Source organism: Sebastes fasciatus, chromosome 6 (genome assembly GCF_043250625.1).
Source record: "Sebastes fasciatus isolate fSebFas1 chromosome 6, fSebFas1.pri, whole genome shotgun sequence".
Lineage (NCBI taxonomy): Eukaryota > Metazoa > Chordata > Actinopteri > Perciformes > Sebastidae > Sebastes > Sebastes fasciatus.
This window is the reverse complement of record NC_133800.1, coordinates 22,969,477-22,991,177: the sequence shown is the minus strand read 5'-3', so window position 1 is coordinate 22,991,177 and position 21,701 is coordinate 22,969,477. Positions and strand designations below refer to the sequence as shown.

Genomic DNA, 21,701 nt, shown 5'->3' with positions numbered 1-21,701 from the left:
GTTTATTGAAAATTTATATTTGTATTTATGTATAAATTAGTATGTAGTGTGGAGTTTGGAGACAGCACCAGTACAATCATTCATTAGATCCAATCAAAAGTCACAAATGGCTCAGTGATTCCACAGAGAAAGTATGTTAGTTTTTAAACAGCATTTATTTAGCTTTCTCCATACAATACATTTAATGTACAACAGCACATACTGTATTCTGAAATAACTCTCAGTATAAAATAGGGCTTCTACAATCAAGGTACAGTCATAAAATGCTCTGAGGGACATGACGACGACGGCAACAGTAAAACACCTTCATATAAAGCGCAGGATATTGAGAGAAGTGATTGTATTTGCCGAGCTGCTGCTGTGGGAAGCAGAACTTCACACCACACCTCTCAGAGCATCCGACATCCTGCAAGAACCCGTTTGTTTTTGTTTTTATCTCTTGGTTCTGGTTTCACAACTGAGGAGATTCCAAATGATGATCAACGCATAAGAATATGATCTATCACAACTGCTGAAAATATAACTTTTGGTAATATGAGAGGATAAAATCAGGCCTTGTTTGGATACTGAATATATACCAAGGTCAAAGCATACACCGGATTATGACTGCTAATCAAGCCTATATCTTTACAATCATATATTGAACTGTTTGTGACTGTAGCTGTAAAGTCTCTTGAGTGTTTTTCGGACATCAAACACTTAAACACAGCAAAAGTATACTGTACTATCACTGAAGCCACGAGAAAACCAGCTTATTTCAAACATGGTAAACATCAGCCAATTATAGATCGTTCTTAAAAAAGGATTTCAATCATCTGCAGATGTGTATCAGAGCGCGCGTGGGCCTATATAGTGTCTATAAATGTGTCTTTAAATAGAATACACGTAACATTGACCAGCTTTTGTGTTAGTTTGCTATTACGTAGTGCTTTAGGTGTTGAATATACATTATATAACATGTCCAATTGGTATGAGAGAAGGCCTAGGTACAAGGAAACGTAAAAAGATAAGAGTCTGACTGAGAGGCCAAACAAACATCAGGAGAGAGAAAGGAGAGATTTGTCTCAAGTCTTGAGGTAAGCAATGTTTCAGTATAATGCCCTACAGACAATCATACAGTTACAATCATTAATTCTCTATGTACAAACTTCCTGATTTACATACACTGTACTGCTCCTCAGTTTAAAATTTAATGAAACTAAATGTGAGATCATATCCGTGGTTGGTGCAATTTTTGTTTTTAGAGGGAGGCGGGGAATCGGACTCCACAAAGCCTGTTTCATGAGGCGGGCGATAATGAACATTATGGCTATTTGAAGATGGCCTGTTTCCTCTTGCATACGTCACACATACTATCAAATATCTACAACAGTGCAAATTTTCCTGCTCAATCAAATACACTCGCAAACAACTGGCGAAACTACATCAGCTCATTTGTTGAAGTCATAGGGTGAAGATGGCAACTATCTCGAGTAGATGTTGACGTAGAACATGTACATGCCTGTGTATGATTTTATGTGTGTATCCATTAGGCCTGCATGTTTTAGGGGGGGGGGGGGTCACATCAACTCTGTTTACCGCGTTACATGAATGGAGGAAGTCTACTGTGGCACGGTGGCTCAAATGGAAGAAAAGAAAAAAAAAAGGAAGCGAGGACAAACCAGGGCTCTACCCCCACATGGCTCCACTGGATGTAGGCACCGTTTTTTTTTTGTTTTTTTGTTTACTGTTACCTTCTTAGAAGACAAGGTTGAGCTCAATGACGTGTCAAGCCTATCCCACATCGCTCCGAAACATTACGCCGGGCCACCTAAACGTGTGTCTACTACTGAAGGAGGCTTTAATGCGAAATAAATGTGCTATAGTAGTAACAGTTTGCGCACCCATTGACACTACGGACTGTAACTGAGACGTGACATCAACAAGCTTTACGAAGAGGAGGAGGCTATAGGATGCTACAGTACTAGTGCTACCTGAACATGCTACAGATTGAGACTACGACGATGGGAGACGGTTTCACATTAGCACAGAGCAGGAACCAGCTTTGCTGAGGAGCTCTACCCATCCCAGGCCACAGAGCCGCTAACTCCAGCTGTGTCCTGAACCTGAACCAACATCTGGTTACTTTTTTTCTTGAAAAAGCAACCCAAAGAATGTGTTTGTTTTTCTTTGTTTTGGGATAAATCTAGTCCTCGGAAATGTTATGTACCATTTTTAAAATGACAAAAGTAGTACCGTCTTTGCAGCTTGATGGATCAAGTACTTAGTAAAGCTGGCTTATTGTGTGCAGAGGAAAGCACCCCATCTGTAGTCAGTTCCTGTCATACGACACACACACACATACACACAAAAACACTCGCTCGCACAAGCGCACAAACCCTGAAGTTAGGAACGATTTCTATCGTCACACAGCACTATCGTTTTGATTATCATTGAGTGAGAGCTGGGATTGCATACTGTACCATACGTCTCCGAGGAGAGGCACCCTTCATCAATATCAGCTCATTCATTTCATTTCACACACAAGCCGCACGCACACTGGAATAAATTTTTTAACTGGTCAAATAAAATTACAATCACATGCTTTATAACGGAATGTAGAGAAAGCTCATACAAGACCTTCGACTTGAGCCGGGACCAAGCGCACAGACTCTGTTATGAAGTGTCTCCTTGGCTTTAACCGCGAAAAAGATTTTCAGACGTTCTGGTGAAATTTAACAACCCCTTCTCATGGTCACTCAGCCATCTGTTTAATAACAAAGTTCTGCTTTTATACATAACTGTGAAGTTATGACAGCTGTCCCTTCAGAAAGGACTAAAATAGTTTTTGTTTTTTTTAATTATTTAAAATATATTCCCCCATGTCAAAGTGGGAGCTCTGGACCTAGTCTATCAGACCCCTGGCAACACGAGTACACCAAACGACTGGCTATACCTCCACACATCTGGACTGGAGTGTCCATTCTTTCACATAATTTCATTCACGCTCTAATAGAGAATGCAAAGTGATCAGACCTTCAAAGTCTACTGTGTGAGATATTTGAGAACAGCATCTACTGGCAATTTCTGTTCCCCCCCTTAACAAAAAAAAAAAACCTTCCCGGGTTTTCTATCTGCCGCTCTCCACTCGTGCTGGGAGATAACCTGCTTCTGTTTGCCCTGTAGCAGGTTTCCTTTCTCCGTTATCACCATAAAGTTAACAGAGCGTTCAACAATATGCATTACGAGCGGTTAAGAGTGCTCGTGTGATGGAGCTGTTATCTTGGAGCGACGAGCCTGTTAAGATGCTCCCCCCTCTGCAACGTGTTGACATACCCTGACTGAGAGACCCTAGGGACACAAGTGTGTACGTTTTGGACTTCTAGGCAGGTAGAGTTTAACCGCAAGAATTTGGCAGCTTTCAATTTGGCTACTAAATCCACAGAAAAGTGCAAAACAATCACTTTGTGTTTCTGACCTGCATCAGCTCTTTATATTTGACTGCTCTCTGTTTTAAAAATAAATTAATTAATCATTAATAAAAAAAATCAAAAAAAATCAAATATAACTCTGAAAGCTTAAATCTGATCAAAGTGCAGCACCCCAGCGTCAGTGGAAGGAGGGGAAGTGTTTGAATAGGTTCAGATAGCAGGTCCTAGATCAGGGACTGGTGGGGTTCTAGCTCTCTGAGAGTAAAGCCACTCGCACATACCGTGATACTTACAAATAGGATTGCTCACACACACACACACGCACACACACACACTCACTCACACACACTCACTCACTCACACAGAGTCTAGCTTAGATGAGTCTGGCCTCTCCCTCCATGTCTGGCGGTAGATCACACACTCCTGTGAAGTGCATCTCCTTCCCCTTGCTGCCCTGTCCCGTCCCGGCTCTGGCCCCCAGGCTGGGAGAGGGCTGTTGGGCCTGGGGGTCTGGCGATGTCCCACGGGGGATTCCACCTGCCCGCCTCTCTTTCAGGAAGACCTCTAGTCGGCGCAGCATCTGCTTGGGGTTCTTTTTGGCAAACAGCTCCACTTCTGCAGGGTTGGAAAACACAGAAATGGTGGGACTCATGCCGGGACGACAATCTGTGTTTAACTGTGAGCGTTGAGTTCAATGCATAGACCCGTGACTCATGTTTTAAAGGAAGAGTTCGACATTTTTGAAAATACATGAATTTACATGAGAAGCTTGATACCACTTGCATATCTGTCCATGAAATATGAAGCCAAAGCCAGCAGCCAGTTTAGCTATTTTACCCCTGTTTCCTGTCTTTGTACTAAGCTAAGCTTCATATGTAATGGACAAATATAAAAGTGGTATCTTCTCAATTAATAGTTAAAAGAATACTACAACAATTTAGTACTCCTGTAACATTGTTGGACTCGGGATGGACAGTTAAAAATCCAAGTTGATGCAATAGAACCAGAGATACTATCTTTTTCATTTCACACATTCTTCTTATTTGTCAAAACGAAGCAACTCGACCGCCAACAGTTCTTGGAGAATCGGGTGTATTATGCTAGTAGTGACTAATGTAGCCTCGATCTGATCGATCTAGCCTCAAACAAAGATGATGATCGGGCTACAGAGGTTTGGTAAGCTTTCTTCTTTCTAACTCCACATCCACAGATTTGTTTTTCTATTCAAACTTGTAGTATCCAGACCCAAGCAACGCTTACTCTATCCAGATCCCTTGAGGCAATTGATCTGATATCAGGCAGCTCCCTCTGGAGCCAGAAAAGGCTTTATGCAATTGTTTTCATATATGCAGTGGAGTGCCCATTTACTGATGCATTATATTAAAAATAAAAAAATAAATAAGGAGAAACATGCAACAATTTCACCACAATACAATGCATCTGCAACAGAATGATCGATCCTTCATTACAAATGAATGAACTGGCACGATTTCAAAGCGCTTAGTAATAGCAGAAACCCTACACCGTTTTCTTTACCTTTTAGTACAAAGCCAGAGTCAAGGATGGTCTTCTGTTGGGTCTTCCACAGTTGGTACAAGTGCAGATACGTGGCAACGTAGAACTCGTTCAGCACGCCAACCACTTGCTGACGACGATTGCACTCCCTGGCGTGACCGAAGACAAAGCATTGGTGACAAATAGACAGCAAGCCACATGCACACTCAAGAAGATACAGGAACGCTGAGGACCGGTGACTCACTTGGACAAGGCTTCCTCTCTGAGTACTTGCAGAGCGATGCGGGTCATGTTGATTGACATCACACTGAATGGAAAGTTCTAAACCAGAGAAAATACAAATTTAGGTCCACATGGACTACTTACAGGGGCTACAAGAGCAAGGCCTGAAACAAGCTTGTCTTGTGGCTGACTTTATTGATCCCTGAGGGGAAAAACATTTTTTCGCTTTAGTTTCCTCTGCATGGAGGACAAAGGTCAGGGTCAGCTACAAAGTAGCACGCCTGGAGTGGGAGGTGGTTCTCTGAAGGATTAGTGAAATCTGATTCCTGAATAAAACATATGCACACATTAGCATGAGTAAATATGAGCTGGTGATACCTGTGTAGGGTGTTGTGATAATTTGTAGATGTCTCTAGCCAACGGTAGAGTCTCTGGGTCCATCACAAAGTACAGCGTATGCATCAGTCCCAGGAAACCAGTGCCACGTAGGTCAGTGGCTGGGTCTGTACCTGAAGTACGGAAACGCAAACAAACACAGAGACGATGCAAAAGCACATTGAGTCATGGTGTTTCCTTATTTGGTGTGAATACCGTCAATAATTTTGGATACAGATTTTCTTTTCTAAAATAAATATAATATCACACAGAGGCTTCAGACCATTTCTTTCAAATATTGAATGCATATATTTAGAGAAGCATTTAATGCTGCAGAACTACCATGTGTTGCATTGACCTTTACTAATGAACCTTAAAATCTCTGCCCACTTAAAAGCTATAACATTGTGAAATTAAAGAGCAGTTCACTAGCAAGTTGAATTTAATATGAACAATCACAGACTTGAACCGCTGTATCTATAGCGAAGGAGTGTACAGGTGTGTTACCCTGAAAGCCGATGTTTTCCCAGTGTGCACCAAAGCGAGGACAGTCCAGCCTGCTGCCGATCAGCCTCTTATAAATGGTCTGGAGGACACGCATGTGGACTGTTTGGCCGTTGTCCACGTGGCCTATAGAAAACACACAAATATGCAGAAGTGAAACTCAGTGGTTTATTAGAAACACTCGTGAGTTTCACACATGGCGGGATGATTACATAAACGTGCCCAGCAAACACACACTCACACTGTGCGATGGCAAAGACCAGATCCCTCTCCTCCAGGAGCTCCCTGTGCAGCCGTGGAGGTCCGAAGAGGAAGTGTGTGATCGCGGCCAGACCTGTTCTGCGAATGGTTGGCTGGATGTTCTTCTACAGACGGGGGTGGGGGCAGAAATACAATACCACTTTAAAATTATAGTTAGAGCTATCAATCATCCACTTGATTCTTATCTGAATATTTATATCATAATGACTAGAGTCCCGCAATTTCAATCCAGTAAATTCTTTATTTACTTTACCGACAAGTGACATGTCTTTATTTGAGAAAGGTCTTTATTTCATCTTCATTTACAAATTTCCATTGTTTCAAATTTGCTCTTCTTTGCTGTGTTAATTTGCTGTTGCTTGTGTCTGCTTTTAATGCAAACTTTCACAATAAAATGCTTCCAGCAGTTCCCTTCTCATCCCTGGGAAGCTTTTACTGGGAATTTATCAAACGCAAAGTGTGCATATAGTAAGACGATGTATCACTGGATGAACATTGTGCTGAATTTAGCCTTTATTTGTTCCAAAAAACCAGCTCCTCCTGCTATTATTTGGCCATTATTAAAATATCAGCTTCTAATTTGAGTATTTTTTGGTATGCAGTGTTCCTTACCAGCAAGTCCCCGAGGTCTGTGGTCTGGAAGTACTGCAGGGCTTCATTGAAGGAGATGAGCGGGGTTGGGTTGGAGTCCTCTGTGAGAGCTGGGGGATATTACACAAAAAGTTATTCTTTTTAGAACAGCAACAAAAATCAACGAAGCCGTCATCATCTTGATGAAAACAGGTGAAACAGCAAGACGCATCTGACCTGGTTGGACGTTCTCCAGAGCCTCCCACTCCTGTCTGGCCTTTTCCAACTCCACATTTTCCTCTGTTGAGATTTAAAAAATAAGTTAAGAAAGCAAAATAGTACACCCAACTCTATCACACAATCTCACACACGCACACAAACTTCACCAGAAGCACTGCCAGGGGATCTTCTCAGCCAATGGGCTGTGGTGCATTGGCCGACACCCATCCAGTTCATCCTGAGTCATAAATCCTTCCTGTCTAACAGACCTGCATCACTCAGAGTGCCACTGAGACCCTGTGCATCCTCCAAGCAGGCAACCTGCACCCCCAGGGAGGTTTTACCTGCAGCAGCTGCCTGGTATCTAGGATACACTGTCTCACATTCCTGTGGGAAGAGGATGTGAGACAAAAGAGAGGTTGTGTGAGAGTATGTGTGTGTTACCTGCAGGCTGAGGCTGTTCACCTCCGGCTGCCAGGGTCTGCAGGAGACCGTTCTGCTTCAGTGCTGAAATCTGGACAATTACCAAATAATGCATTACATTACGTTCAAAGAGGGACACGTTGGTTTCTGGTGAGATGCTAAGAATGAAATGTAATTACCGGCAGGGATCTGAGCGGTGCGTTGCCGTTGGTGTGGTCTTTGACATTATGACTAATTATCAGTCCGTTCATGACCTGTGGAGACAAAAGTTTGAATTGTCAATTTCTAAATAAAATAAAAATGGATCAGCGAGAAAGGATTTTTTTTTACTCACAGGCTTATGGTTGGAGTGTCCATTGGTGATATCCTCTAATGGTTTACATTCATGGGACAAACCATTCAGGCCCTAAGCAACACAGAGCAGATGCTTCAGAGAAATGTATACGATGTAAAAATAGTGCAGCTTTCACTGCTTTTAAGACAGCTAACTCATTATCATGGCACGCTTCTTTATTTTCAAATTTTTTGCTAGTTCTGGCAATCCCTGAAATCTTAAAACTTGTGAAAAATATTTAGCACAACAAGCCAAATAAAATCTCAGAGATGTCTCAGAAGTTGCACACTTCACTTTTTTCTATTTTGCTTCCTGTGTTGGTAGATTTAGGTAGGTAGATTCGGTAATTCAAGGGTGCACTTCCTGTGAGGAAAACTGTCCCTGCCCTGTTACGTTGCATCCAGCCAGGCAGGGGTTACACTTATCCAACTGTTTACAAAAGAAGCAATACACAAGGATAGAAGCCAGGGAGCAATAAGTAATGTTACGGCTGGAAAACCAAGCCGGGGATAAGGGAAATGCCCAGTCAGCTGCCGCCATAGCAACATGCCAAGCAAGCCAGACCAGAGATTACAGCTGAAGCAGAGGGACAACTTTTGACTTTACGCCTTAAGTTAAACACATGTGACAGAACTGCTTAAACAAATTAGCTCTTAATTGTTTATCATTCAACAATGTGGGACAGCATTTATCCCTGAGGGAGACTCCGTCAGTGTAGCAACAGTGGTAAGACAGCACCTACTTTCACTCTGTTGACCAACACAGGTGGTGTTGCTTTCTGTTTTAATGGTGTTAAGTTGCTGTAAACCCAAACACTGAAATGAGATTAAATGGTTAGAAACTTTAAGATCAAAAGGTGAAATAACATTACCTCAGTGTGGGATGTGACATCAATGTCTTCTTCCATTGCATATGAGTGTGTTGGCTGGCGAGCGTGTTCCTGATCCTGGCCTCTAAAGACTTCTGTAGACATGGACTGAGATGGGCTGAGGAGCTGATGCGAGGACCACCATGGTTTCCGTAGTGCACATTTGTAGTGACTGCAAGTATCTTTGCTTTCCTCCTTTCCTCCTCATATACACAGAGAACTCAACGTCCACAGTCACCAGTAGGATTTCCCAAAACTGTCACTGGCAGAAGAAATCCATATTGTGCACATCATATTCTGTGCAATAGCGATGATTGTGTAGTTTTGATGGCAGCTTGGTTTTATTAGCTACTCTAAAGTCTAACCATGAGTGTGTCCACTGACAGGAGCAGTGCAGGTATCAGTCTGCGAGAGCTGACAGGAGGAAATGGCGATCCATCAATGCACAAGTTTCCTGGAAACCTGCCTCCTTCCTCTCCTCCGCAGATCTGCCTGGCCAGTGGGTCCGCTCCTCAGCCCCATCACACGTACACAGAAGCTGGATAATGACATTGCTTTTCAGGGCTGGGCTTTCCCCGACCGAGACACTTCATTACTTTGGCACTCGAGACAAATCCAGTACGCACCTAGAGGCACCAGTTCAATTCACTCGCACCAAAGTTGTGTTATGTCTTCAGCCTCACATGAAACAGCAGCACACGTCCAATGTAAGAAGTGAAGGTGACCAGTGAGATGTGGGTCATGGATAGAGTTCTTGTAAGGTCAGAGTCCTGAGGAGGGGCTGTCATATGTACACACTATCTGAAAACTAGAACAAAAAAGAACGATTAAAACTACACAAAGTGAGTAAACGTCTGTCAATGAGCAACACACAAATCAAAATATTACATTATAATGCATATAACATAAAAAACGTGAAGTAAAACGTGTTGTCAAAATTGATAAAAACAATACTATGAAATAAAAACTATTAGCTATATTGCCATTATAAAATGTCCCATATTATAATATTTTCTTTGTATGTTATTTTTTGGCAGAGCAACCTAAATTCAGTGGTGTAAAATAAGTACATTTAATAAACTTAAATACAAATTTGAGGTAGTTGTACTTTATTTGAGGCCATGCTACGTTATACTTCTACAACACAATTCACTTTTTACTTCACTACATTTATTTGACAGACAAATTTGGAGTTAAAAATTGATTAAAAAAAAATGATATGGTGGAAAAAAAAACACTAGCAAATTTTAGTATGCCTAGAACTCATGTCAGAAATACCACAGGCACATTTATCTTATTGTTATAACTCATCTTATTTTTTATTGTTATTCAATTAGGCACTGCTGTTTACTTTACATTTTTACAATTAGGTTGTTATAATTTACTTTATTATTTAAGTTTACATACTTTACTAAATTTATCTTACAACACTATTTTGCACTGGTGTTAGTATTACTTATTATACACATTACATTTATTACTCTGTTGTGTTTTTTTATATTTATATTGCTGTAATATTTGAGTAATCTCTGGCACAAGAATTTCCTTTGGGATTAATAAATTCTATTTTATTTTATCATGTCAATGAGTCAGATGAACGGTTATCTATAAATAATAAGTTACTTTACAAATTAAGATTTTACATACATACCATACTGTATAAGGAGCTTATGTAGTTTAATGCTATGTTATGAATTAAAATACCCAACAGCACATCACATAGTCAAAAAATGCTAACTTCATATTAATAATATGACATCACTATTTTATGCATTGAGTACTTTTATTTTTGATGCTTTGGTGGTATCCTAAATTTGTCTTACTATAATTATTATTATTTATAATTATTCTAACTATAATTATTAACTTTAATCTGTGCCATACAGAAATATAAATTAATTACTGATATAATTATTCTTATCAAAATATACATTTGTTATCAATCCAGAATACCAATTAATTACTTATAATATAACTTAATCATATTGACTATTTGTTATCTTTTCTTCACTTTTTTAATGCATGACTTTTAATTATAATGGAGTATTTTTTTATGCTATTTACTATTTTTACTCAAGTCTGTTGTCTCAATCACAAAAATATAAAAAAAAATGCATAAAATGTGTGACATTAGAGTCCCTGCAGAGTACATGCAGTGTCATGAAAAACATCACAAAAATATATAATAAGAATAAATCGATAAATTGAGTGACATTTTTAATGCATGACTTTTAATTGTTATGGAGTATTTTTGATGCTATTATTTACTACTTTTACTCAACTCTGTTGTCTGAATCACAAAAATACAAATGTGTAACATTAGATTCCCTGCAGAGTGCATGCAGTGTCATGACAAAACCACAAAATATATAATAAGTAATAATTGTAATGGAGTATTTTTTTATGCTATTTACTACTTTTACTCAAGTCTGTTATCTGAATCACAGAAATATAAAAAAATTCTGTGAAAAAAATGTGTGACATGCAATGTCATGACAAAAATCCCAAAATATATATAAGAATAAATTCAACTTTTGTCAGATGACAGAGGTCTGCTACTGTAACACATCTTTGACAGCTACAGCAGCAACCTTTTCTTCACATTTTTAATGCATGACTTTTAATTATTATGGAGTATTTTGTATGCTATTACTACTTTTACTCAAGTCTGTTGTCTGAATCACAGAAAAATAAAAATGTGTGACATTAGAGTCCCTGCAGAGTGCATGCAGTTTCATGAAAAAAAATCCCAAAATATATATAATAAGAATAAATGCAACTTTTGCCAGATGACAGAGGTCTGCTACTGTAACACATCTTTGACAGCTACAGTAGCAACCTTTTCCTCACATTTTTAATGCATGACTTTTAAATATAATGCAGTATTTTTAATGCTATTATTTACTACTTTTACTCAAGTCTGTTGTCTGAATCACAAAAATATAAAAAATGCATGTGAAAAAAAAAAGTGTGACATTAAAGTCCCTGCAGAATGCATGCAGTATCATGAAAAAAAAATCACAAATAATAAGAATAAATGCAACTTGTGTCAGATGACAGTGGTCTGCAGCTTTGACAGCTACAGTAGCAACCATCTAGCTACAGTATCTGTTGCTAACCTCCAGCAGCAATATGTCAGCTAGCAACCCCGCAGGCACAAAGACGCAGCTACAGCTCCGTCACACAAACCCACTAACCTACCTGCACATATTGCATGCAAGCCAGCCAACATTTTGCATGCAAACAAGCTAAACAACCTCTGTCATGAATGTGCAGCTTGGTAAAGTAGTTGAGAGGAGGCTAACAGCAGAGAAAGACAGCTGTCAGGCTAACTAACGGTGCTAGCTGAGTGTAGCTCTGGTGAACTGTAACTGATGGAGGTCTCTGTGTCTAAATCACACAGCACCGAACGGATTCATCTGCTTCTGTCTTTAAGGTGTAGTTAAGTAATGCTAGATAACATTGCGTGTTGTGGCTTGTCTGATTATATTATGCGATAAGAAGCGTTTTAAAAAGTACCTCTTACTGTTTCTCCAATCTCAGCTTCCCTTCCCCCGTCCAGTGGCCAGCGGTAATTCACAAGTGCATCATGGGAGTTGTAGTTCTCGCTGTCGGACTCTAGCTTCATTACGTCATTGCTCTCAATTCAATTCAATTCAATTCAATATGCTTTATTGATCATGACTGTCAGGTGAACAATTTTGCCAAAGCGTCAATTCAATAATAAAAAAAAAAAAAAAAAAATAAAAAATAAAAACCATATATATACATATATACAATCCATTAAGCAAATTACAATATATAGATATTTCAAAAGAACATAGATAGATAGATAGATAGATAGATAGATAGATAGATAGATAGATAGATAGTAACTTTATTGATCCCGAGGGAAATTCAAGTTTCCAGCATCACAGTTCCATAGTGCAAAACATGTTAGTAAAAAGGCAGCAGAAAAGTTAGTAGTACAAAGTACAGAAAAATATACCAGATATAAAAATACAAGGAGATGAAGAACACTGTTAAAACTGAATATAGTGCAGGGTAACAGCTGTGATACAGGACTACTAAAAAAGTGAATATAGTGCAGAAGAGACTGTTAAAACTGAATATAGTGTAGGGTAACAGCTGTGATATAGGACTATTAAAAAAGTGAATATAGTGCAGAAGAGACTGTTAAAAATGAGTATAGTGCAGGGTTACTCCAGTAGCTTAGTCTAAAGTGCACTGTATGCATTATTATCTGTCCTGCAGACCGTCCTCCTTTGTCCCATGCATGTAAATCAGGGGTCTCAAACTCGCGGCCCGCGGGCCAATTGCGGCCCGCAAGACGATATTTTGTGGCCCCCACCTTGATATGAAAGTTTAATGTTAGTGCGGCCCGCAAATTTTTTTTTTTTTTATAAAGTTTTTTATAAAGTTTTTTTTGGGGGCATTTTTTCATTTTTATTGACAGGACAGTGGATAGAGTCTTGGAAAGGGGGGAGAGAGAGAGTGGATGCGGAAAGGGCCACAGGCCGGATTCGAACCCGGGCCGCCGCGGTCAGGACCAAGTCTTGTTACATGGGCGCCCGCTCTACCAACTGAGCTAACCAGGCGCCCTCGGCCCGCGAGTTTTATGTGAATGGCAGTTTGCCGTGGAAGGTCCCTTTGTTGCGCGAGCCCGAGCTGAACGAACCTACCAATCACAGTGGGGTATATGGCTCCCGGGGGCGGGCAATCGGCCGGGCTTGATGCAAGCAGAGAAACATTTCACAACAACTATGGCGGCGCCCGTGTAACATCGCATAAACTCGATTAAAGCTTGATTTATACTTCTGCGTTGAATCGACGCCGTAGCCTGACGTGCACCTCTCCAGAAATGTAACTACACGTCGCGGCGACGCAGACCGCAACAGCTGTGATTGGTCCAGTCTCTCAGCGATGCTGAGCGGCCAGGACCAAGTTCTACTTCTCTCTGCCTCCATCTTTTCAATGTTTGTTCACACAAATCCACTCAGATATATTTTCTCTTTTCGGCGTTGCAGTAATGTCAGTAGAAGTTCTGTGGTTCAACAGTTATTAGCTCCAACTCCGCTCAGTTTCTGTTTGTAGTACAAGAAGAAGAAGGAAACTCATAGAGACGCCGCCGCCAACTAGCGGTTTGGTGGTGTAATTGCAGAGCAACACAAACACAGCAGGCACAACTTTATTGCGGAGTGACACCAAGTGGAATGAATATATATCTTGTCACACAGCCCCAATCATGTCTTTTTCAAAGCCTGCAGTGAAGAGAAAGGTTGGTGACGAGCACAGACAATTTCAGGAAAAGTGGGAGACGCAATAGAGGCCATGTTCAGAAGAACCGTTCATGTTCTTCAATGTTCCATTAATGTTCAGGACAGTTCATGTTCAGAAGAACCCATTCAAGTTAAAGAACTGTTAATAATGACGTTTGAGAAGATTGTTGTTTTTTTTAACAAAGCTTTTTTTGTGGAATACCTGATGCGGCCCAGCCTCACCCAGACTCTGCCTCCAGCGGCCCCCAGGTAAATTGAGTTTGAGACCACTGATGTAAATGGAAGAAAACAATAAAGAAGTAATTTTGTGTTTGTAAACAAACAAACAAATAAAAAACAATTAACAACAATATATCGCAATATCAAAGGATAAATGTAAAAAATAAGGCAGAGTGTGAGTTACATCTATTATGTGCTGTTGTGGTTGTATCTTAGGCTGTGACATGCACTGACATATCCTGCAGCTTCTATGGCGATGACACTATTTTCTCCAAGTAGACGTTGTATTTTATTTTGGTGAGAGGAATCAAAATCTTGGAGTTTACATTTAATTTTTGTAAAGAATTTTTTCCTAATTTCTACATATGTGCTACATTGTAGCAGGAAATGTTGCTCTGTCTCCACCTGTCTCTGTGGACAGAGCTGACACAGCTCTCTCTCTCTCACACACACACACACACACACACACACACACACACACACACACACACACACAGTATAGGCTCAGAGAGCAGGGAGCCTGTGTGACCTCCTTTTCTGACTGCACCTCCCTTCAGCACAGATTCGTTGTTTAAAATACAGTAAAGAGTTTCAGCTTTCTTTCTCTGAACATAATTATGATTATATTAAATATGAAAAAACCTATTAATATTGTTACTATTGTTTTTAAGTTAAAGCTGCATATATATTTTTTTATTATTTTTTTTAATTATTTTTTTGCTATTTGTTTTGCACAATTTAAGACTATACAACATAACAAAAAATGTATAAATAATATACATTGCAGGAAGAGGCAAAAAAAAACACTGGCTTATCTGAAGCCTCCACCTAGAGACAAGATTAATATAAAGACATAATATGACTACATAATAGTGATAACAAAACAATTAGGACAAGATATATATAATAACAACAATAACAATACAGTAAAGACTTGATATGATTAAAAGAAGTTGAGATAGGTAATCTGATATATAATCATGTGCCTCTATGGCATCTAATGGCATCTAGAAAATTTCACAGACCGGAGGAAAACAACCAATCAGAGCCGAGCCTTGCCGTCTCTGAGCAGCTGTTAATCACTCGCGAACTCCGATGAAACGGTCAAAGTAGGCAGCGCTGATCAAATATGAATCAATATTCTGTTACTGTAATGCCTATTTCTTGCCTCAAATGTTTTCAGAAACATATTATAGTGTACTGTTTAGCTGTAAAATTAGAAAGTTTGTGACCCGGCAGCCGTGTTGTGATCTGTTGAGGAAATACCAAGCACCGCCCACCAGCTGGAGCACAGCCAATAGGAACTCTCTCTCTCTGAAATGACCTGTGATTTTTTTAAAGCCTGAAAACAGAGCCATGAGGAGGTGCAGAAGTCTAGTTTTCTCTCAGAACACTTGAATTACAATAGGTTAAAAGGTTATTATGGAATTTTTGCCCAATGATGCCAAAAATATATATACTGCCTACTGAAGCTTTAACCCCCCCAGAAAGTTTACGAAGAGCAAGATTGTGCTTACATTTCCCCCCCGACACACAAAAAAGCTGATGTTGTGGGTTGTATTTCGGTCAAGGACATATAGATGGAAACTGGAAGATTTAATGAGGGCTGTCATCATTCAATGACTGCCAGATAGCTTGTTTTGTCTTCCTGTTCTTATTACACAACTTATATTACACACTGGATGAATAATTTTCCCTTCCCTACCCCAGAAATTTCTCCGCTCCTCTCGTTACACAAATAATGGAACAAGATCTCCGAGTGGCTACAACTCTCCTCACATCTGCTTATGTTCAGATTTTGAGGGATTTCAAGCAGATGTCAATTATTACTCTCTGGAACATTCTTTCAAGGAAAAAAAAAAATGTTTGTTTTTGCATTGCACAAGGCAGCCCATTGGAACTATTCTGCTAAAGTTTGTTTTATTTAGAGCACACTGGAGTAAGGATCAACCAAACTGTGCATTTTTGTCTTCGACCTAAATTCTCAGAATGATTATGAAACAGGACAGGTCACAGGTCACATCCTATTTCACCTTCACCTGAGTCTAGTCTAGTTTTAACATGCCATAATTAAATAATTCTGATGGTGAATATCTTGCAGCCAGAAAGTGAGACCTCTACTCTTAAATTGAACTAATCCTGGCCCCTGTAGTCTGCACTATACATCCAAGAAAATCAGTTTTTACAAAACATTTTGGATCGACACACAAAATAGGAAAACAAATGTTACACAACTGGCAATAATGGAGGACAGACTTCCTGTTTGGGATGAAATCCACCGTTACTCGATCTTAGGGAATGTGCTGCTGGCTCGCTGCTGGGCTCCTCACACATCTGAATGGCCAAACACCTGCTCCTTCTGGCAAACTGTCAGTCTGAAAACCCGTCGAGGCATTTTGTTATGAACTAAATTTCTCATAGTTTTTAAAAAAGAACCTTTAAATCTCCTCCCTGTCAAAGTCAAATTAATGAATGATGTGTTTTCAGCTTTGCTTGCGTAATTATTTCCCTGTGGGAGTAGAATTGCTCAAAGTCTGTGTGACCAAGTATGATTTTTATTCTATCTTCTTAGTTAAGCATGACCATTGAAATGTTTTATGAGCGTTTATTCGTGCATCAGGCAAAGGACAAAGTTATCATTCTCCAAATTACTTTTTTCCGACAGCATAATAAAACATACAATCACTTTGCAATCGTTTATTCGCTTGGCAGTCATTGTGATGTAATGCGCAACATCAATAAATAAAACATTGAATAACAGTGCAATTTCGCAGCAGAGGGAGGAACAATAACAGGGGGTGTTATCAGAAGGAAACAATGTGCAGTTTGTGACTCTGCTCACACTGATTCAGTGCATCTGAGTGGAGGGATGTGGATCAATGTGTCAGAAACAATCAATGTGTATACTGTATGTAAAATCTAATTTTCTATATTAAGAGTGGGCAAGATAAAACACACATTTGCCAATTGAAACCAATCTGCGCTCACATTTTCCTAAGATCAAGACAAGCATCATCTTCATCTGATCTCCTTATTAATACACTCTGGATTCTCATATTGTTTCAGCAGTTATAAGCTGACTCGTATGATTTCTTAATGAGCACGGGCTGCTCCTCTGCCACTGTTGAATGAGCGCCCTGTGCCAAAGCTCAAGAGAGCGTCTTGTGTCAGCAGGCGTGAGCCATCTCCATAGAAACGTTATTAGCCATCCTTTGCCTGAGGTGGTTGGCGAAGTCCACCTGCGTCTGAGAGAGCACTTTGTTTATGATCGTCTTCGGGATCCAGCCCTGCAGGCGACAAAGACGGTGTTAGATTGGGTTTGTTTAGATACTTTACACAGTTTTTTAGTTCTTGAATACATTTCAGTGCAAATCAGTGTGGTTACCTTTAGATCTATACTTAGTAACCAGGTGAACTTGGTCTTATTTGGGTCTTCAGCACAGGGCTTCATGACTATACAGGTAGGCCCATTCTCCGCTCTGAAAAAAATTAAATGATCAATGTACAATATCAATTTAAATGGCAGATATTCCCATCCAACCATCCATTCCACACAAATAGTCTGATCCCTTCAACATAAATGCATCACATCAAGTAAATGATTTGAGCTCACCTCACCACCCCCCTCTGCTCGGGCATTTTGGCGTGCTGTGTAGACATCCCAGCCAGGAAGCAGGCGGAGCCCCGGCGCTTGGCACAGCGAACGCTGACAAAGTCCCTCGCTCCCACCACGTTGCCGGGCATCGCCGCAGAAACTTCGTGGGTGACCATTGTGTCCTGGCCGATCTTTTGAAGGATCTGTGGGACTCCAGGGTGAAAATCCATCAGTGTTCTCGGACAGAGCATGTTATTGGTCGTGAAATGTGTAACAGAATCTAATCAACCCCCAGTGGTGCCTCTCTCTTACCTTGACCTCTTTGACATTAGGGTTCCACTCCCCCATTCGCTCCATTTTCCCCACCAGCTCCTCGTACAGATTGTCAGAGTGTTGCTCCAACATCACCTCCAGCTTGAAAACCTTCCCGATGTCTGGCAACACCTTGCTCAGGACTTTGTCTCCGTTTGCCTGAGGAGGGGAGTAAACAAGTATTAGAAGTGTTTACATTTGATAACATAAAGTGGATAATGTCACATTCTCATCGCTAGAACCATGCCTTCGATCACAAGGTGGCAGCAGCTGCAACTTTTGAATGACTTAATACTTCAGTGAAATATTCTTCTATTCTGTGACTTGTCTCATTACTTACGGCCACAGTTTCAACGGTCCAGCCGTCCTGTTCGCTGAGGATGCTGATGGCCTTCTGCAGTGCATCCTCTCCTTGCTTCACATAAGACATCTCCTCCTCGCTGTACCCCTCCTCTTCAATCCGAGAACCTAAAAAGTAAAACATGCCGGTCAACTTATACTATTATGTTTCTGTATTTTTAAAGTCTTGCACTCCACACTATCTGTCCCAATGTGAAACAACTCACTGAGGAGGGAGCTTCGTTGGCGGACCTGGCTGATCCAGTTATTGGTGCCATGACCTGCCAGTCTGTTCAGCTCATGGTGAATGGCCACCATGGCGTTCTTCCTCAAACCTGTGAGACAGAGGCAAAAAGTACAGTTACTACAACTCTATATCTAATGATTACACTTACAGTATATCAAAAGCAATGTAACAATATCACTTTTAGCTTCCTTCATTGATTCATTCAGCCTCTCTGACCCTGGGCTCCATGCAGAACTCCACTGAGAAAATGAGCATTTTTGAGCATAAAGTAAAACAAGGAGAAAACCAGGCAAGAATGTCTTAACACGACTCACCTGTCATGTTCCTCGTGTGCCGATAGGAGATGCCAGCACACAGTTTGAAGGTTGCAGGCAGCATTTTTCTGTTATAGGAGTTTCTTGCAGTTATTAGAGGACTGGAAAAGTGTAAAAGCAAGCTTCACAAGTTGGCTGAGCGGTAAAACTTCTTGAAAGATGTGAACCAACGTGCTGCAGAGAGGACTTGGATTTCTATCTGTGGAGGTTTGAACGCGTCTGTATATATATCAGAGCACTGGCCACAAGGCCACCAGGCTATCACCACGTAGATAAACACATACACACACACACACACATTACCTCACTGCTCCAACGGCCATGTCGCCAAGGTTGACTGGCGGACACGAAGAGCTTGTCTCAAACTCTCACAGACACTGTGTCAGATAACGTCCAGTACCCGGAGCCCACACACACACACACACACACTTTTTTTGTGAGAGACAGCCTCTCTTCAGTGATGACAATGCCTAAAAGAGAGGTCAATGGGAAAGACCCTGAGTGACTCATCCATCCCTTCACGGTCCATTACAGCTGAGCTCATTGGAATTTAAGGGCAAAAAAACCCCCGTTCAGTTTGGTTTGTTTCTCCCCCGTAACGATTGCTATCTCAGTGTGAACTAGAAGCATATCTCTAGTGTCATTATCACTGAGGGGAAATGACCATTAACCCTAATGTTCTATGCGGGGTCATTGAGACTTCAGGCTCTCTTTTACAGCCAAGAAAACATACTTAACACTGTTTTATCACCTTGATACTTGTTAATTTTATGAGAATTAATTATAAACATGATGTGGAACTGAGACAGCTACAGAAATAGACACATTTCTTCTGTTTGGGGAGACTCCAGCTGTAAAACATGGTTAAATGCAATACATTTTCATATGCTCTATATCAGTGATTGGTATTGAAAGTACCGTTTGTATTTCTGTTATTGAAGCTTTACAACAGTTTGTTCATAAAAGGTCAAACAATCAGTCGTATTAACACCAACATAAGTCACACCACTATGTAGACTAACATACGTCTTTGTCAATGAATTATTTTTTGGCAAACAAAAGAAATATATTTGTGCCTGTAGTAAACATGACATAATTTTATTTTTTGGTGTATTAACAATGCCACTAACATAATTCATCACCTCCAGCAAATGTGCAAGTCCAGTTTATGTTAAATAGAGGAGTTGCCAGGTCACCAGGTCAGTATTTTTTTTTCTCATATTGGGTTTTAAAGGACCAATGTGTGACATTTCTTGGGATCTACTGTATTAGAAATGGAATATAATATTCAGAACTGTGTTTTCATTAGTTTATAATCACCTGAAACTAAGAATCATTGTGTTTTTGTTAGCTTAGAATGCAAACACTGGCTCTAGAGAGAGCCTTTTGCATTTTTACGTTACCTGAAGGCCACCGTAGTTCTCTCCGACACGCTTGTGAAACTGCGGTACAGTGAGTCGCAGAGTGCAAAACTGTGGTACCGCCATCTGACTTCCGTTGCTCCTAAAGTAGTGTTATTATGGTGAGGATGGCCTCTGAGCGAGGTGAACGGCGCAACCACGGTTTTGAACTCGGCGGCTCACGTTACCGCAGTCTTGGAAAGGGAGGAGTGAGCGGAAGGGGCACTCAGTCGGTTGCAATCTTCATCTACACCACTAGATGCCACTAAATCCAACACACTACCTTTAACAAAGTCAGAAAAAAAATATACTGTATACTCTTAGTTTATATTTTTTGCAGTTCATTGTGAAGGAGCAGGTGGGGATGACATGTTTTACAAATTGAGCCTGTAGTATTTTAGTTAAGAAGCGTCTCCTTAAACACAATTTTTCAATCTTTTGTGTGTCATATTTGGATACCCATGTTTTCTTATTTGCAAAAAGATAACAGTCATAGATGATACATCACAGTACACAATCATGTTCACTACAGTATCAACCTACCCTGTAAAAGTAAAGGTTAAACAAACCCACCCAATGGGGATTTATTTATTGTTCAAGAGCAGCCCTGTCACTTTTTCCACTGCGGTTAGACTTGTCAAACACATCATCATTTCATAATACCCACATCCACACATCAGCCTCATTATTCTGCTTTCGACCTCTCTGTCACCGAAATTGAATCACTCTTTGAATGTTTTTTCCAAAAGCTTGCTTAATCGTCCGATGGCGCAACCGTGATCTGTTAATAACATGTTTTATCAAGCTGCTCATGTGTTTTGACAACCTTGCTTACTCCGTCCGAGCACAATCCAAACTATCTAACAGCAATATTGCCTCAGCGAGTTGCACGTCAGATGTGCGCGCAGAGTCAACAGTGCACACGACCAAAGGAATGGGAACCTGTCAAGAGAGAAGTAGGCCATTGGATTAGAGAAAAGAGAACACAGAAACACATTAATAAATCCAAAAGAAGACTGAAGTCACCTTAACCTGCAACCTTGCGTCCCTCTGGGTGGATGGCAGGATATCCATCCATCAATCGCTCTGGCCTTCTGCAGGGTGAGGTCTCTCATTTAATATGGGAACACCAAGGCCTCGTACTATCTGACCCATTACTCAGCCCTGTCTCTTGTACTGTAAAAAACTCTTTTTATGAGACAAAGAATCAGAAGCCAAAGTGGGTCATTTGCTTGTTTCTAATGGCTCCCTATTTGACAAGAGCAGCATTATGCTTTAATGAGCCTCAGTCCTGC

General features: G+C 40.4%; 2 protein-coding genes across 4 annotated transcripts; both read right to left on the bottom strand.

Annotated features, from left to right (window-relative positions):
* Positions 1 to 138: 138 nt before the first annotated feature.
* elmod3 (ELMO/CED-12 domain containing 3) lies at positions 139 to 12,323 on the bottom strand. 3 transcript variants are annotated; one of them, XM_074638538.1, is made up of 13 exons: positions 12,221 to 12,323; positions 8,705 to 9,509; positions 7,834 to 7,905; positions 7,679 to 7,753; positions 7,521 to 7,590; positions 7,095 to 7,157; positions 6,900 to 6,988; positions 6,268 to 6,391; positions 6,030 to 6,152; positions 5,526 to 5,656; positions 5,170 to 5,246; positions 4,947 to 5,074; positions 139 to 4,025 (listed from the first exon to the last, which is right to left on the bottom strand). In XM_074638538.1, the coding sequence occupies exons 2-13, from the start codon at positions 8,804 to 8,806 to the stop codon at positions 3,784 to 3,786; spliced, it is 1,296 nt and encodes a 431-aa protein (XP_074494639.1). In that variant the 5' UTR covers positions 8,807 to 9,509; positions 12,221 to 12,323; the 3' UTR covers positions 139 to 3,783. The 3 variants fall into 3 exon arrangements, with proteins under 3 accessions (XP_074494639.1, XP_074494640.1, XP_074494638.1); XM_074638539.1 differs by having other exon boundaries at positions 2,825 to 4,025; positions 7,244 to 7,590; XM_074638537.1 differs by having other exon boundaries at positions 2,825 to 4,025; positions 12,228 to 12,306.
* Positions 12,324 to 16,990: 4,667 nt separating this feature from the next.
* star (steroidogenic acute regulatory protein) lies at positions 16,991 to 19,211 on the bottom strand. Its single transcript, XM_074638536.1, has 7 exons — positions 19,007 to 19,211; positions 18,673 to 18,780; positions 18,447 to 18,574; positions 18,107 to 18,265; positions 17,813 to 17,997; positions 17,585 to 17,678; positions 16,991 to 17,486 (listed from the first exon to the last, which is right to left on the bottom strand). Exons 1-7 carry the CDS (start codon positions 19,068 to 19,070, stop codon positions 17,367 to 17,369), a joined length of 858 nt encoding a protein of 285 aa, XP_074494637.1. The 5' UTR covers positions 19,071 to 19,211; the 3' UTR covers positions 16,991 to 17,366.
* Between the last annotated feature and the right edge of the window lie 2,490 nt (positions 19,212 to 21,701).